This window comes from Eleginops maclovinus, chromosome 11, assembly GCF_036324505.1.
Source record: "Eleginops maclovinus isolate JMC-PN-2008 ecotype Puerto Natales chromosome 11, JC_Emac_rtc_rv5, whole genome shotgun sequence".
Classification (NCBI taxonomy): Eukaryota; Metazoa; Chordata; class Actinopteri; order Perciformes; family Eleginopidae; genus Eleginops; species Eleginops maclovinus.
In genome coordinates this window covers 14,859,610-14,877,813 of record NC_086359.1, presented here as the reverse complement: position 1 = coordinate 14,877,813, position 18,204 = coordinate 14,859,610, and the positions used below count along the sequence as shown (strand labels likewise).

Below are 18,204 nucleotides of genomic sequence, written 5' to 3'. Positions count from 1 at the left end.
ATGATGAGACTGATGATTAAGATTTCACTTAGATCGTCACATCCTTTCAAAGGCAACATGCATATTCACACAGTTGTCTAAAGCAGGACCTTTTAATATTGGCTGAGAATTGAGTTGTAGCTTTCATGCCAGCAATCAACCTGTCAAAAATAACTGTCATGTCTTTATAATTGTAGATGTCTCAATTTGGGATAAAATTACAAAGCAATTTTCCTCAGATGAGATGATGAGTGTTTGAAACTATAAGATGGGCTTTTAGCTCTGTGCTCTCATGAGGGAGCAAAATTATGTTTTAATGCTTCCATCTGCACACACACACACACACACACACACACACACACACACACACACACACACACACACACACACACACACACACACACACACACACACACACACACACACACACACACACACACACACACGTTTAGAGATAGATGCTCTTTGCAGATGCAAAGACAATTACACGTGTAGGCTATGGGAACGCTTGTTGAAGGGCTCCCGGCCAGGTGTGGAACAGCTGGGTGGAGTTTATGCGATGCTTTTAAAAGATGCCAGCTGAATAAGAAGAGCCAACAACAGAAACAGACCTCCAGCAACTGAGAATAAACATAACATATAACCAGAACAAAAAATCCTCCTTTCCTCCATTTTAATCCGAAAAAGTGAACTTTTGTAAGATGTTTATTTTACACTGTGGCCCTTTTGATTTTTGTTACTGAGTTTTGTATTCATGACAACTGGGAGACTCCTCAATGGATATTAAACATTGATATAAATAGGCTTGATAAAACATGCTAAATACATCTAATAAAATACCTGCATACCTTGAAAAAATGAGGTCATTAATAATGTCAGGATAACAAACTTTCTTTGCCAAATTTCTCATCTTAAGGAATTCCACAATTCCCTTCAAATTATGTCTCTGCAAGAGAACATGTAACTAATGAAGCAACACAACAATGGCTCAACTGTGACGACTGCTCCTCAAATCCCTGAAGTCCCACATTTACACACCTAACTGCAAATGGAAAATGGGAAAACTGCAAATTGGATGCCGTCTCTAACAGAGAGGATGGTGTGAGAGACAGAGAGAGTAGCAGGTAGACTTTTTCTAAAATAGAAGGTTTCTGTGGCAGCATTTTTTTTGGAGTTCATAATTTGTGAATAATCTTCAAAGAAAGGACGCAAGTCTGCCTTTGTGTGCGTGAGTGTGAGTGTGAGTCTGTGTGTGTGTTGGTCAGGGGGGGTCTCTGTGCGTTTGTGTCTTTCAGATATCCAATGACACAATGGTCACAGATCCAGATTTTCCTTTTCTCATGGCTCAGAGTTCAGCAGAGGTGAGTCTGCAACAAAGCGCACCGACAGTGTGTGTGTGTGTGTGTATGTGTATGTGTATGTGTATGTGTGTGTGTATATGTGTGTGTGTGTGTTTGGAAGCTTATTGTTTTTGGTTTCCAATCCCTATCTGGCAGATATGGACCTCTTGGCTGGGTTTTCTCTCTTTTTCTCTCCACACATCTCAATCCCTGCAGGCTTTTTGTTGCTAACCACAACCCTGAACACACACTCCCAAACAAAACCCATAAAAACAGGTCATTACCTAACACGCAATAACCAAACACACACGACTCGGCAGAACATCTTGTTAAGTTTTTAATAAAGCTGTCATGAAGTGATCTCAGTTGGTTTTCTCACACTCCGAGGAAAGGTAGAAAATAAAAGATCAAGCCCAGTGCTGCTGGATGCACCCCCGGAGGTCTGCATCAAAGGGGGGAACAATTTAGGGGAAAATTGTCAGTTTCTCCTTAGATGAACTTTCTATGCTCGAAGCCTTGAAAAGAATCAACAACATGGTTATACACTGGTACATCATCCTGTCCAGCACATCAACGCTCATTAATTCTGACTGGTCATGTATTAATAGTTTTTTTCTTTATATTAAAATGTGCAATATAAATGTTTTATAAATTGAATGGGAACAAATGTTAGATATAAAGAATGAAAACGGTTATTGTATCCTTTCGACTGCTGCAACTTAACTTGGGGTGTTATACAACTTTCTTGTGAGAGACTGAAGTAGATTTATTTTTCTGGTTACCTTTGACAGTACACACTAGCAATGGATGGTAAACGTGACGTCAGAAAGTATGAACTAAATAGACTTTCTATTGAAGAATTAAGTTGAATGTGTTTGTGAGCAGGGTCGCTCCGGGGGAATAAGAGAGACAGAAGGGTTCGGGGTTGGGCAAAAATGATAGCGTTTATTCCGTAAGAAAATGCAAACACAAAGACTGCTCCCCGGCACTTCCAGGACGGGCAAGGCCAGGATGGTGTGTGTCGGCTGTGATATCCTCCCAGGACCCAGCCTACTGCAAGACAGACCAGAACCAGGTTATCAACATGCTTTATATTAAATGACTGATTACCTGATTCTGATCAGCTGTCTGGTCTCCGGCCGAGCCACTCCCCTCACCCCAGCAGCCGGCGCTCTAACCACACCCGGCTGCCACAGTGTTACATTTGAATAGCTCCTTTTATATCTACTTTTAAAGAGTTTGACAATGCTAAAAAACAAGATAATCATTTGACGTTTCCTGTGTGTTTATCTTGGGTTATTTATTTGTCCTCTATCAGCTAGCGGTTACAGTAAGTGAAGAAAAGAAAGGAATGCAATTCCGATGATGAAAAGAAGATGACAGAAGTGAATATGTAAGAGGCAATAAACAGGAGGAAAGATGAGGCTGAGCAGCATGGGACCTCAGTTTGGAGGTGGGTGATGAAAGTGACTCTGCCGCATCATTGGACCTCAATCTGACTCCTCCCTCTCTCGTCCCTTTTTTGTCTAAACATCCTTCTCTCCCGCCGAGGGGAAACAACGCCGGTGCTGCATCTTCGCTTTATCAGCAGCGACCACATTCACGCTGCATGAAGAGGAATGGGTGGAGGGGTTTGCGACACCCCGACGAGCAGCGGGAGCCAACGACACAGCGAGAAACCAACACTTCGCTCTTTGTACTTTTGGCAGAACTTACAAGAAATTAACTAGTAGTTTGTGTGATTACAGTCATTTAACAGAGCAATCAGAGAATAATTGGTTGCTGGGAATAGATCAAGTATTTTGGTGGGAAATTGTTACCAGCGTACACAAAGAACAGTTTTCTGAATAAGTAACAATGCCATATAACACAGCTGCAGCCTTTTTCTTTATGCAAAATGTTCACAGACTCAGCAGAGGTCTTAGCTAAATCTGGGAGCTGTTGTTTGCCGTCTCGAAGATTCAGTCTGGCACAGCTGGGATCAGACAGGTAGACAGTGTCCTCCAGGTAAATGAGGACCTTACAACCCTTTCGCAGCAACCCTGACAAATCGACTGTCGGCATCAAAGTAAACTCATTACTGAAGATTGATGAATTGGGCATCCCAGAGTTATAAAACAGCAGGTTTTGGTTTATTAAAGTGGAGTATAATATTAAGAAATGAACTAGTATCATGAAACAAAGTCTAATTAGGAAAACAAGGGTCAGCTAGAGAGCAGATCAGGTACAATCGCTGTAGCTCTTTTCATTATTAAAGACTATTTTTTATTCACTTTTTAAATACATTTCCGAGCTTTTAGGATGCTGCTCATTGTTTTTTTTGGGACAATGAAAAGTAATGAATCCTAGTTTGGATACTCTTAAGTTGTTTTTCAACCTTTAAGTTTTGCGCCTCCTGGGGGATTGCAAGGAGACACTGGTTACTGCTCAATCCATCACATTACATTTCTGTTCCAACCGTTTTTGTTGTCAATATTACAACAATGGGGCTAATTTTCAAAAAACTTTGGTGCATCCAAACAACCAAAGGGTCATCATGAAACATTAACATAAAATGTAATGTTTTGCTGTTTAGTTCAACTTTTACAACACAATATCAGTAGCCAGAAGCATTTAGTTTTAGAACAAACAACGCAATAAGTCTGGCTATATTCAGAGTTTTTCTGACACACACATTAGTTTATTTCATCCAGTCTTAAAACATCCTGTAACCCCAAATACTCAACAAATGTGGATCTGTTTCTGAAAATAGTCTGTATCAAATGCAACATTTCCTCCTGCTTTAATAATGTTTTCCACAAACTACAGTGAACAAATAACATGGATGCTGAGAGGCCAAAATGTCAGACACATATAGACAGTTGGACAAATGTAGGGTTCTGGTTCACCAGCTTTGGGTAATGTGCTACAAATAGGTAGTAAAAACTAATATTTTCGATATTTTCACAATCAAATTCTCAGAAGCAGAAAGTAATGATTCCGTTTTAAAAATGTCTATGCTAACAAGAGCTGTCATGCCAAACACATCGGACACATCTGAAAAAATTACTGCAAACTGAACCAGTCACCCCCCAGCTGAGAAACGATGCTTTTGTTTTGTAAGATGCCAGAATCACGAGGAGATTTGGTCCAGACACAAACCTGGCCGCAGACGTTCGTCTTTGCCCGACATGCCGACTCCTTTTAGGGCTCTGCTGCTTCTGGCTCTTTGACGTAAGAGTCTGTACTCCACCAGAGAAGTTCCTTAACAACAGAGCTGTTTTTCAGACAGCCAATCCTGTCGCAGTTTTTCAACACACATTCTCAAACACAGGCACATACACCAGCATCAGACGCAGAGTGAATATAGACGCTCCACTTGCTCTTTCTGAGGACCATTTAGCATCTGCTCATGAGTTTGCAGTTTCAGGAGGAAGCCATAAAAGATGATGATGTGAATGACAGTGACTCTGGCAGGTAGAAGACACAAAACGATCAAAGCACTCATCAACCACAGAAAGATCTTCCTCAGGGGGGACTGCAGCTTTAATAAAACATCTCAGCGTGCATGTGAACAGTTCTCACAAATTAGTTCACACCAATGAAGGGCAAACACTTCTAAAACTACGAGGAATGCTGACTCCAACCAAACCAAAGTTTTGGCTTTCTAAAACCCCTTTTATAACAGTAAATCTCTTTATTAAACTATTAAACTGTAGAACTTGTATGACATTACCCGTACAATGCTAATTCAAAAATCTTCAAGTAAAATAAAGCTACCGGTCACAATGGAGTTTCCAGTGTTGGTGCACTGATGAGGAGATGGGCTGTGTTGTACCTTTAATACAATGACAAACATTCAAAATATCCATATGTTGTATCAGTGATGAAGGCAACCGCATCAAAGCTTCTAACAAGTTAATTCACAACATGTTATGATGAGGCGCAGCATAACATTTAAGAACAAAAAAAGTGGGACAAATATAATTGATCAAAAAGGCAGTCATGTCAAAGAGTTCGTAAGGTAAGAAATTGTTGTGCCCTTGCTTCGTAGCTGTATGGAAGGCACTGTTTTTCTGAGACAGTATCCAAATTCAAATAACTCAGAAACTACTAGATTGTTTTCCATGACATCTGTTACCAACATTCATACTTCTGTATTGACATGTCTCAACAACTACTTAATGGACTGGAACACCGGTTGTGGGAGAATTGAGTCAACAACTTTGTTTTCATTGCCATACATTTTTTCTTGGAACTCATGCACCTCATGATCAGTTAACTTTATATTTAGTGCAACAACCACGTGATTTTAAAAAATGTTTTAGTTTGAGGTGAGAATGCGTTTCATTATCAATTGTTGACCTGCGTCATCTGCCTCTCTTGCTACCAAGAAGAAGCAGATTTCCTTTCAATATAACTGTTGAAAAATGAATATCAAACTGATGATATCTTCTGTGCAGAGTCTGAATACAGACACAGGCAGACAGATATTTACTCATAAATACTGGATTCATGGAGCACAATATGAGCACAGATGGCAGCTCTTATTAAAATCAACATGTTTGAATGGTCACTCTAGCAGTGCAATTATTAACTGGGTTGCCAGAAATTACACAAACAAACACCAAACAAACAAAGAAGAAAAATGAAAAGTGGAGCTCAAGTCGTGTTATTTGTGCTCCGTTTGTCAACCAGCTTTAGACACTGAATATTTTACATTAATGATTTTAAGCATTTCACATTTTTGATGCTCTGACTATGTCAGTTACAATTTGATCATATAATACCACAGTTGTGATTGAGACATATCTCCTATAAACATTTAAACCCACAGTGGCAGAGAGATGTGTGTCAGCATGCAGGAACACCCGCAGAGCTAAACACCCTCACTTCACTACACATTTACAACACATGAATACATGTATGAACTGCAGCCTCCCCGCTGCAATTGTTTAGAAATGGAGAACAGATTTGTAATATCAGTGACTGACAGTCTTCTCACACAGGGAGCTATTTCCTGCTGCACATAATGAGTTTAAGTAATCCCAGAAATACTGAAACCCAATCAGGCCTGAACAAAAACGTACTGAGAGATATATGATTAACATGTTTATGCATTAAGCATGAGGGTGATGCACTTATTTCAAAGAAACTCTGGAAAACTCTAACAAATCAAATGCATTACTGTTGGGTTGGTCAACAATTCAACAGTGAAACAGAAAGCATTTTTATACCTTACCTTATACCCTTAGATTAAAATGTGTTGCAATTGTTGAATCTGAGTTTATTTGGAAGAAAATCTAACACCTGCTACAAAGAAACTGGATATTAATGATCCATTAATAGGATTTGTTGTTCACTTGCACACTGATTCAGTGTTTGCATCGGTGATATAGTTATTTCAAAGTTGAAATATTTCTCTATAAACTCTTAAACTTTTTGACAGATTAGAGAAAGTTGCACCCTATTCTAACACAATTTCATTTAAGTTCAAGCATATACTGACACTTGTTATGGTGACTGTTGGAATATGCAATTTTTAAGAGCTGTACACTTGGATGTTTCAGTGTATTTACTGTGAAACACATGATGGCATTTTGTTCAAAATTATAGACAGGTCTGAAGGTCAAAAATCCTATTTTGGATTTTTCACTTTTTCCTGATGAAATTCTTCCAAGAATACAGATGATTTGCCATTGAGTTTACTTTGTATCAAACTGTTATTGAATGAAGTTGTTACTGTGTTGATTATGTGGAGCTAATCTATCAAACTGTCTATACCTACCAATTCTAAAAAGAAGTTTAGTAAGAAAGAAAACAGGAAAAAAAATTTTTTGTCTACAGGTTGAAACTCCTCAACCCATAGCAGACTGTTTAACTTTAACAGAAGGGAAAATTGTGTATTTTTTTGGGGCAACGTTGTGCGACATGATTTGCTGCTGTCCACTTTACAAACACAATGCTTCTGTCCTGAATAATACTGACCTATTTGTCGCCTGTATCGTTATGCGTATTCCTACAAAATAGGAAGAGCAGCAAGAAATGAATAAACAGCCATTTATTTTTCTCCTGAGTAACTGTATGGAAAGTTATTCAGATACAATGTAAATAAATCCAGAGAGTTATCACAGATATGCCTATAAACATAATCTCCATTCAGATAGGCACAGTACTTGAGGAGGCTCACATTGTTAAACAACAGCAGGAGTTAAACACTGCATAAACAGAAGCGAAAGGGGCCTTGCTTGCTCCCGTTTTTGGCTTTTTTTATCCAAATCTGAGAAAAAATTCATCAGCCACCCATGCTGTGAACATTAAATCTACGACCAGATCATGCTGGGGCTTCAGTCTTAACTGGGCCTGCAGCAGGAAGTAGAACAAAGACACAGGAGTTGCATTAAGGATTTATTAAAACAACAAGATGAGCTAATCAGCTTATGAGCACCAAAAGGCATGAGATGATTTGGTTTGACGGGTAACACAAAAAAACGTAGTGAATTTCCATTTCCCAGTGGATGAAACTGACACTAGTTGAAGAGCGTCTGGATCTGACAAAGCTGATATCGTCTCAGTCTCAAATCACAAAGGCTCTGAAGTGAGAAAAACAAATGAAAACTGCAGGTGGACACAGTATCATCAACACCTGCACAATCTAAACCCAATACAACAGCCTTGGAATAATTATTTATGAAGCTTGTCATGTGTATTTTTTGTTGAGTCACAGCAGTGCTCAATCAACTCTTCAGTACTTTCTGAGGTTGTAGATCAGGGACTGTGCTCGTAAACCTGACATCATAATGCAATTCAGTACAACAACACCACAAATCACAGTGTCAAGAGTAAGTTAAATCTCCTTGACACAATCTCAACAGAAGACTAACGTTAAATAAGGCCCCTATTATGCTTCAACAAAGTGCTTGTTAGATGGGTATAAACAGAGTCTGAAACCGCCTTTCTGAACGCCCATTCTGTTAATTCTTTACAAAACAGAGAACTTTACAAAACAGACAATCTCATAGCAAACTTTTGTTATATCCTGCATTCTCTTAGCAATCCTTTCAGACTTTAAACAGTTGTTTGCACCAGACATTGGTTTCTGCACCGTATTGACAGTAACCTTTTTGTGAACGTTGTTAATATGTTACTGCCGTTTTGTAATTTAATTAAATTAAGTTTTTCTAAGATCAAACAAACTGCTATCTGAGCTAGCCAGTGTAAAACACTCATTATTTGAAATGTGATTCTTGTTTTGAATGATTTTGAACTTTAAACACAACATTTTCAGCACATTTTTTATGTCAAAAAGTGGTTGTGAGTGTGTCAAGAAAAAAAGGCCAAAAATGACTTTCCAACATCATCGACACAGGGAAAGCTGTTGCTGCTTAGAGTGAAAAGATGTCTGTGCTACCTTTAAAAAAACACACTCTCCAAACTACAGGACACTATGTTGCTTCAAAAGACCTGAATCATTTCAGATAAGCACTATGCCTTGCTGTGCACTGGTTTACTGACACACCCTTCCACTCGGAAAATCTACAGCAAGGTGATAAGAAAAGCAGCCATTTTGTTTTTTCAGTGGCTCTCAGGTGGCCTCCTCCTCCTCCAAGGTCTCTTTGCAAGCCGCTAAAGCGCATTTCCTCCAAGATATTAAAACCTACACAATAAATACTGTGGAATATAAGACTCTGGCTTCTGCAGACAACATTTTTTCCTCCCTTCACTATGCTTCCTTTTTAAAGCCCGGTCCCTCAGCAGCCTTCATAAAACCTCAGATGCTTTTGATTGTATTTCATTGTGGAGTCACACACCATCAACCCCACCGACAGTGCAATCCCTACAAACTAATATTTCCCGGACAAACTTTACTCAACTGATTACAACTTTATATCAAACTCTACAAAACAAAATACCAACCATAAGCTCAATTTAGGAGATCTATATAAGTGTGTAAAATGAGACCAATTATATTCTGCTTTGATTAAATGATATTTCAAAAATAGATTTCCAGCTATACATGTCGAAAAACAATTTGTTCTTCATTTTAAAGTGACTATAAGGTATGCAACAAAAACAGGGCTTATAATTGTAATTATACTCAATTGAGAAAGACAAAAATGAATATACGTTTATGAAGTAGGTAATTCAAAAGGTATGACTGATGCAAGTCATTAACTCATACCGAGTATTGGAGATGTATTTTTTGCTAGAATTAAAATTGTATCAAAGTTGTGATTTTGTTGTGACCTTTTGACATTGAATGAATATACTGAAGATATTACCTATTGTTTTTGTGCTTGTCTATGTACCACTTCAATCTTTCATTTTTTAAGAGAGAAAAAATGCCAAGAAGACACTTAAAGGTTGGCCACAGTTGGAGCAGAACCCTCATCTCAGATATCTACACTGTCAACAGCTTTGGCAGAGAAATTGTATAAATACTATAAAAACTGGCAGCTTGAGTCCTGAATATTGGTACCATTTAACAAAATCACAAAAGTTTAACCTTATGAAATATATTGGTGGCAGATAAAAGACACTAAAGAAGAAGACAGCAACCTTTGCTTGGCCAATAGAAAAAACGCTTGGCTCGTCATATTGACTGCCTAGCTGTTTTGTTCCATCGGGAAAGGGGAGTCAATACACTTTTTCTTCAACTCTGCACTGCTCAGTCAGAGCGGTAAACAAAGAAAACAGCTCATTAGGTCTCAGGATTTATACTCTGCTGTTTTCTATTAAGAGTATGGGGGTCAAGCAGTGTTTTCTGAAGAAGGATGTCACAGCTACCGAACCACTAAACCAAACTCTGGGCTCGCTGAGAACAACTTCTTAGTACATGATCTTGAAAATGAGGATGTGCGCTTTTCAGTGGATGAGACCCTGGCCAGTTCTGAAAACATGGTAAAACCTCTTTAGTCAAGTTTGAAGTCAGCCAAAAGTACCAGCAGTTATGCGTTCATCACATTGCCTCAGCTCTAACTCTTATCCTCATTGTGTGAACATTCAAAGTTGATAATGCCATGAAAATAACTTTTAGGGTTCACTTAAGGAGTGACAAGTATATAGTATATAGCATGATATTTTGTTTTCCCAATTCTCAACGTTTATAGCTGGAATAGAAGAAGTTGGGATGCAGATCAGCATCTCCATGTTCGACAAGTTGATTCTCCCTTTTGGTTTCAAGCTACTTTTTGCCCTAAATGAAGGAGTCGGGGTTTGACAGGGGCTTGTTTAATAATGAGCTCTGAGATCTATAAGGAGATCAGACGAATGTCGGTCCGGAGGATGCTTTAGACAGCAAGTCTACGCTTAACATTAAATCTCTCAAGTCACCTGTTAAACGAACCTCAACCTAAACTTCAGGTTGAACAACCTTTAAGCATGGATTCTACCAAGAGAATGATATTGAAGAAAAGAAGCTGAAATTAGTTTTGTAAAATGAGTATGTATCTGTATTTGAGCCCTCCAAGAGATCTAGCCTCTTGTCTTGCCCCTCTCTCTCTTTGTTTATTTTCCCCATACATGTGCTGAATTGTTTGCTTTTAATCTGTTCCAGTAAGTCTGTGTAGTCTTTTCTGCTCTCAATGGTGGATAGAAGGTTGTGTGTTGCCAGGTCCTCCACTGTGATTTGGATGTGGATAAATGGTGGAAAATTGGTTGGTAAATGGACAGAAGAATGACCACCTCCTTTGTTTTTTGGGTGGACCAGGAATAAAAGGGTAAACAGCCAACTGCATGTTAACTTGCCTACACCGGCTTATCCGAGATTCTCTGGGAGTACCTATAGGTTGAAAAGAATATACGATTTCTGCGATTTGCCCCAGTACTATTAAGATGTCATTGATGCTTGTGTTAACAGCTCCTTCAATGGCTCAACAAACCAAGCCACTTTCATAAATCAGTCATTCTCATTCTGGAGAGGAAAACCTGCTTCCTTCCTATTCTCATCTTCTCCCACTCACAGACTGCACCTTCAAAAAAAAGAAACCTGTTATCTGAATCCCTATAATTCCAGGTGGATTTTTTTCCTTGTTCTTCAACTGGAGAATGTTTTTCTATTCACTTCACATCTGGAAAGCTTTTTCTAACCGTAACATAGCCTCAATCAGAATAATAAAAAGCCCTCACACACACTCTCAGCACTCCCCTGAGCCTGCCATATGAGTATAGTTGGAGTGATAGCAAACAGAAAGGAAAGCAGAAAAGGACAGAGTGGGCGAACAGGGAGAAAAGGAGCAAAGCAGTGAAAGTTAAAGAAAAAGGAGTGGAATAGAAAGAAGGAGTGAGATGGAAGAAAAGAAGAGAGGGGAAGCATGTGGTCCCGGTGCTCAGGATGAGGTAATACTACTGATGAATTCCAGGCAGCTATGATGAGAGACATCTTAAAAACCTGTATTCACATGGTGAATGCCAGTTTGCACAGAGATGGGTTCAAACCAAAACAGAAACAGCTCAGACAATGTCCTGATTGCAATGGGTGCTGAATGCCAAACAAGATGAAATGTAATGGAAGAACCTGATTGAATTCAGATGCTGCTTTGACTGCTCTAGATGCTAGTATTGGTGGTTACATGTAACCACCTCCTCAAGTCGCTTTTATTAGTACCGATTAACCATAATAAGATATTTTTATTCTATGACAATTTATTTTGTACTTTTAATCTAAATTGAGTGCCAGAGTGCATAAAAAATGACTAATGGACCTTTTTAATTAAAAAACAAAAAGGTCATTTAGCAAAAGTGGCCCCTGGGTACAGCATATGACAACCTCTGTTCATGGACCCTAGGAGAGGACAAGGAAAAAAGCCCCAAAAAAAGACCTTTCGCAGTGAAAATAAAATTTAAAATGATTTTTAAAAAAGCTTAGAAAGAGCAACTAAGGTGTCCAATAACCTAAAGACATATTATAAGTAATAGTATTTCCGTTAGTTTTGGTAATGCCCATTTTAAAAAGAAACTTCTGAAACACTCTAAAACATTATTTTTATCCTTGATCATTATATATTTTTTTGAATTGTACCTCCACTGTGAAAATTCCTTCACTGATATGAGCCGGCCCCATAACTTCCATCTAGGTAAAACATAGATCGTATTTTCGTTTTATGTTTTCAGTTTTTAGACCCTGTGGCCATCCCACAAGCTCTTCCTCATGGCCTTCGGCAGCTTGGACAGAGATGGATGGATGAATGGATGGATGGATGAATGAACATGCACGCACGCACGCACGCACGCACGCACGCACGCACACACACACACAGCTCCCTCAGCCCCAGAGAAGAATCATTTACCACACAAGTTGTGAGACCAAAACCAACACTCTGTGTGTGTTTGAAAGCTGGTGATAAAGAGTCTGTGTCTTGGTGCATATAACTGTCTGTGTATTATCCTCTTTCTGTCAAAGCTGCAGGGACGTGATGAAGAACTGTGCATGTGTGTGTGTTTCCCAGGTTTCCACCCTTGTTTCCTACTTCGATGTTTAGTTTGGCCCATCTCTTATCACAGCAGAATAAACGGCAGCCTTAAAATTGATTTTTTTCCATTACATTTGGCTCAGAGCCTCAGTGTCTCTCTGCATTCTCATTTTCAGTTTTAATCATCTTTATCCTCAAGTACCACTTTATTATGCAAGGCTGTTAAACTTTGAAATTAATGCATAATTAGTTGTCTGTTTATGTAAATAAACAGTAGTAGCTTCTGGTGCTCCTTTTAGAAAGAAAACAGCTCTAACAGGAAATTATGCATGTTATGTTTTCTGTCAGCTTCCTTCTTGGTTGTAAAAAAGCGATTTATCTTTTGGTGTAGGATCCACACAAATTCAACATCAAACAACATCGAATCTACATAAAAAAAAACAAAAAAATTCTTCTATTGCCGGGAAACTACAGATTGTATAAGGGTTAGGTTTGTCCCAATGTGGAGAATTGTGGCCCTTTAAAATCTAAACAAACATCTCCCCTCAACTCAAAAAATAAACCAAAGACTTCAGAAACAATGACATTTTATCAATATGTCATAAATCCTGTTACATTGTCTGAGAGGTCTGTTTTAGCATATTTCATACCATTGTTTTCAATACTGTTGTACCATCTTCTCTGTAGATATTAACACACATAGTTCAGCTAAAACACACGTCTTTGCGTTGGTGTTGAATTCCAATTTGATCTGGAGTTTCTGGAGACCGTCCCCCTGTCACATTGGTGATGAGTCAGTCCAGGCGTAAGGAAAAAGTTACAACAAAGTTTACAGAGTTCGTCTGGCAAAGACTGCATTTGGAAGAGCATCGCCGGCGAGGTTTGAATGGAAGACCATATTTGGGATGTGAATTATGACAACTTTTTAGCAGAGGGGTAATGAAGGAGAACGGACAGGAGATGCTCGGGGACAATCGGTGATGAAAGAAAAATCTAGGACAAAGCGCAAGACAGAGATGAGGATTAGAGCAACGATTCTCACGGGCCAGGTTCACACTGCAGCTAAATACGGTCGTCACTCCTCAGGAGAGACACAAAGCTGGTTCAGTTCAGACACAGTTCGGTCAGGAAAAGGAAAGAAAAACTGTGTTGTAGCAACTTCAACATATCTGAGTGAAGACACAGTTGAATCCTCCAGAGCATCTCTCACTTGTGCTTTGACTGATGTGTGTGTGGGATGACTTTTCAAGATGATCTGGTTGAATTACAAAAAAGGCCCTTCAGAGAAATATGACTTCCTCACATTGTCATACGGCTTATGGCAAAGTAATCAGAAAAGTCTGAGGGAAGTCAACTCTATCAGCTGTTTGAGAAGCACATGCACAGCAGGAAAACATTAATGCACAGGCGACATATGTACTGGATTATTCAACACACCCAGTTTACTACTGTATATACAGAGTATAGTACGGTATGTACAGAGCTGCATCTGTTACATCAGTGGTCTCAATGTCTGTGCTGCATTCAGCTTGTGAATAAAATATGTGCTTTAAAATAAGTAAGGATAAGGATCAGCTTTTTTTGATGATGCTGTCAGTTTATACTAACATGAACAAACCACAGCACCTAATAATGAAGAACTAATCCAGTGTCTTGAAGAAAGATTATAACAATGATCTTATTCTAGTAGTCTTTTTGTTTCAAATGTGTTATTTTTTGTTATTTTCTTTTTAGATAATTTGACAATATTGACTTTTAACTAGGGTTTATTTGCAGTTATTTGGTAAATAGTATTTAATACAAATCTATGAAAATAAGTTATAATCATATCTTTTAAGTTGCATGTTTAAAGCACTTTTCAGCTGAACTTAATACAAAGTGTGAGCCTTAAAGGGACACTTTCACAATTTAGTAATAAGATATTAAGACATAAATGTGGAAAAGTTAGGGTTTGTGTGAATTATAGGATATAACCTCTATTTCATAATTAAAAGCACATTTAAATGATTTGATGCCTTAAAAGTTAAACTTGGATAAATGTATGTAAAGTACACACTGTTTAATGCAAGACCTCTCGCTCTGTTTCTCTCTGCTGTGTGTAAATGTGTGTGTGCTACAGGATTACGAAGCACAGGATTACATAACCCATCTCCACCAATCAGTGAGCATGACTGCTCTAACGTCATATGTTAATTTAATCCAAACACACACACAGATGTAAGTGTACACACAGCTGGAGCCAGACATCAGCTCTCTCGGAGGAAGCAGAACCATCTGTCTGAATTAAACACACACCAAGGAAAAGTAATACCGTTCCCACACATACACACTCACAGATCTGCACGGACAAATACACACAGGTAGCAAAAGAATCAGAGGTAGTGCTTGAGGTTTAAGAAGCGCTCAGTGAGTCTGGACGTTAACATACAGCAGAAGGATTATTTTTTTCACTGAAGTTCATTTAAACCCCTGAAGGTAGCTGTTTTAGTTTTGCAGCTTCTTGACTAAATCTGCTCAGCTTAAAAACCTGCCTCGCCACTCCTGCAGTATTATAGTATATCTGGCATGTGTTTTTATGGGAAAGGATTTTGACAGTGACAAACATGACGTCACATTTTCAGGGTCATCAAAGTTAAGCTACGAGTATCAGCACACACACGCAAACAGGGTTTAATTTTGGCCAGTATAAGAGGCTAGTTACAAGCTATGGATTTAGACTCAGCCCATTTCCACAGCTCAGATAAGTATATACATACATATTCTTTCCAAAAGACAGAGAGAGGATGGAAGGTTCCTTTTCATTCACATATTTTTGTGTAGACTAAAGTAAAGCAATGAGCTCAAGGTATGCTGAAAAATCCAGCATCAGAACGTGTGTCTACATCTTGTTTTTGTACTACCAAGCAAAACAGTCTGTTGCAGTGCTACATCAGAACAATAACTGGATACAGCACAGAGGAAAATAAATGCAATTTCAGAACATTTAAAATAAGAAATAAAACCAAAGTGTTGCACCACTGTTTGGCCATATTGAGGATTTGCTTCGAACGCTGTCACACTTCCTAGGTGTTTGAGGCCAGCTAACAAGCTAGCAACATTGACTACCTCCATAGCAAGCTAGCTAGGAAAGAAAATGCAAAAATCAAAACAAAACAAAAAAAAACAACAAAAAAAACAACACCTTTACAGGTTGCTCATTTTTAGACCTTCGAACAGTGCCTTGACAAACCTTTCTCCACACATGGATGCAGCAGGTGGTTGAAGGGTTCACCTTGACATTTACAGGCAGGCAGTTCAGTGAAATAATCTTCCACTCACAAGCTTTCCTTAGAAGCCCACACATGTTTGCAGGCACATATATGCACACACAAGGGAAAACACACCAATACATGACACAAATCTACCTCCAGGGAAATAAAACAAAACAATTCCCTGCAGCTTCACTTAAAGCACACACCATTTTCCCATCTCACAGCACGGCTCTTTGGTGGGTCACTGATCTATTGAAACCTGCTTTGTGTTAATAGTGATGAAACACCCCAGATGCCTGCTGAGGAGGTGCAGTGTCAGACCTGAGACCTTCTGACCTCCCAGGATCTGTCCGATGGAGAGAGACTTAATAGCTCTCAAAGTGGGAACATGCTGAGACTGCTGGATGTTTGTAGCCAAGGACTCCATTTAGCACCCAGGGTATCACCAAGTAAGCTACCCTCACAGTGTGCAAGAAACACTGCTAACCCCCCCGGCTTCAATGAGATGTGAAACCAACATCAGTCACAGCTTCAGCTCACATGCTAGTGTTTGTGGAGCTGCTTTGCAACTATATGATGGACAGAAAAATGCAGGAGCTGTCAAGGATATTATCACAGCTTCTGGAAGTGGTTTGAGAGATATTAAAGGTTAAGGCTGGATTATTTGTCTTTTCTTTCAGACCAATCATTGTATCCTCCTAGCAATCAACAAGGAGAAAACAACGACAACTGTGTTTTTATTTTACAGTAGTTCAATGTCAATAAGACATCACTGTTTCCCAAACTCTAACAACTCAACTCATTTTTCTATAGTCTTGATCTTTGCCCCAAAAAAAATGTTTACAAATGTTTTTTTTGCTTTACTTGGGATTGTGAAAAACAGCATTTCAATCTCCCTTTCTGTATCTCACAAACAGAAGATTGACAATACAGTAACTTTGACTTTGAAATTGCACCGAGAGAGAAGTGAACTTTGAAAACAAAACAAGATCATGTTCCCCTGAGGCTATGTGAGGCATACACGTACTGTAGTTTGTAAAACTTTTTTTCCTCTCTCCCGAGTGTCATCACAGCTTGAGAACTGCCCTACAGTTGGTTCTGTTAAGTAGGTGTTTAACACATTTTTCAGATGATGTCTAAAAACCAACATAATGCAAAATGAGGACCTTTCTGGACCCAATTTAAGATTTGATCCAACCAGAAATTGTGTATGAACTCTTTTTCAGCTTTTCAAGTTTGTGCAGACGTAACATCAGAGGCGGAAGGGTAAACTTCACTGATGCACCACTTCATTCACTGCAGTAGCCAGAGCCTGACATTTCCAAAAAGTGTACTATATCATGGTATTGCAGAATCAAATTACTTAAAGAAAATTTAAACCTCATCAATTTCTTGAATCATAATGCTGCTTCAACCTTGCAGAAACTTCCTGTTCCAAGCTTCCAACCAACTTTACAATTTAAATGTACATCATATCCCAACTCACCTGACAGCCGCCTATCCCTCAAGCTCTTCCAGAAGACATCCCAAGCCTTGTTGGTGGAATCTTTCACATGCTCGCTGAAGGATCTCCGCAGTGGAGCTTTCACCGCCGGGGTCTGAGCCATATTCCACACTCAACAGTTACATATTCCCACTGAAAAACCCTGCGTTTCTGGAGAGTTTCTAACCCATGTGGGCAGCAAACTCTGTCATGCCGAGTGTGTGTTTGACTTAAGAGTTCAGCAAAGTAAAGCAGAAGAACAAGAAGGAGGGGGGGAGGAAGAGGAGGCAGGGGGGCTGATACTTGATGAAAAAAGTATGTCTGTATGTAATTTGTAAAAACACCCTTCCCCTCCCTTCCTCCTCAGAAAGTTGTGCATGTATGAGAGGAAGGGTGAGTAAAAGGAACTGTGTTTGAAGAGCTGTTTATATGGATGAAAAAACTATTATGGTGTGTCAGTGCACATCTGTGTGTTTTCAAGGGGATGAATGTGAACCCGAGGGAGTGTGAGAAATGTTTTTTTTTGGTGTGCGTGTGGGAAGTGAACGGATTTGGCTGGCCTAAAGAGAGGAAATGACATCTATCCTGGGTCAAAGACATCAGCAGTGCACACACACAGACACATAGACACACTCACTTTATAAACAGAAAGTTGAATTGTTTCTCTTTGTCACACAAACACACTTTCATACAGACACAGCTGTAGAGTCAGACTGAAACCATGAAAAAGACAAGAGCTCCGAGACCTGAAAGCAAATACC

At 39.1% G+C, this 18,204-nt stretch overlaps 1 protein-coding gene across 2 annotated transcripts in view; it reads right to left on the bottom strand.

Annotated features, from left to right (window-relative positions):
* The window catches only part of si:dkeyp-23e4.3 (rho GTPase-activating protein 7), an 86,017-nt gene extending 68,335 nt beyond the window's left edge, over nucleotides 1–17,682 (bottom strand). For both annotated transcript variants that reach the window (XM_063895577.1, XM_063895578.1), the window contains exon 1: nucleotides 17,447–17,682. In XM_063895577.1, the coding sequence (XP_063751647.1) occupies nucleotides 17,447–17,567 (121 nt within the window). In that variant the 5' untranslated portion in view covers nucleotides 17,568–17,682. The remainder of the gene's footprint in view (nucleotides 1–17,446) is intronic.
* Nucleotides 17,683–18,204: the final 522 nt, after the last annotated feature.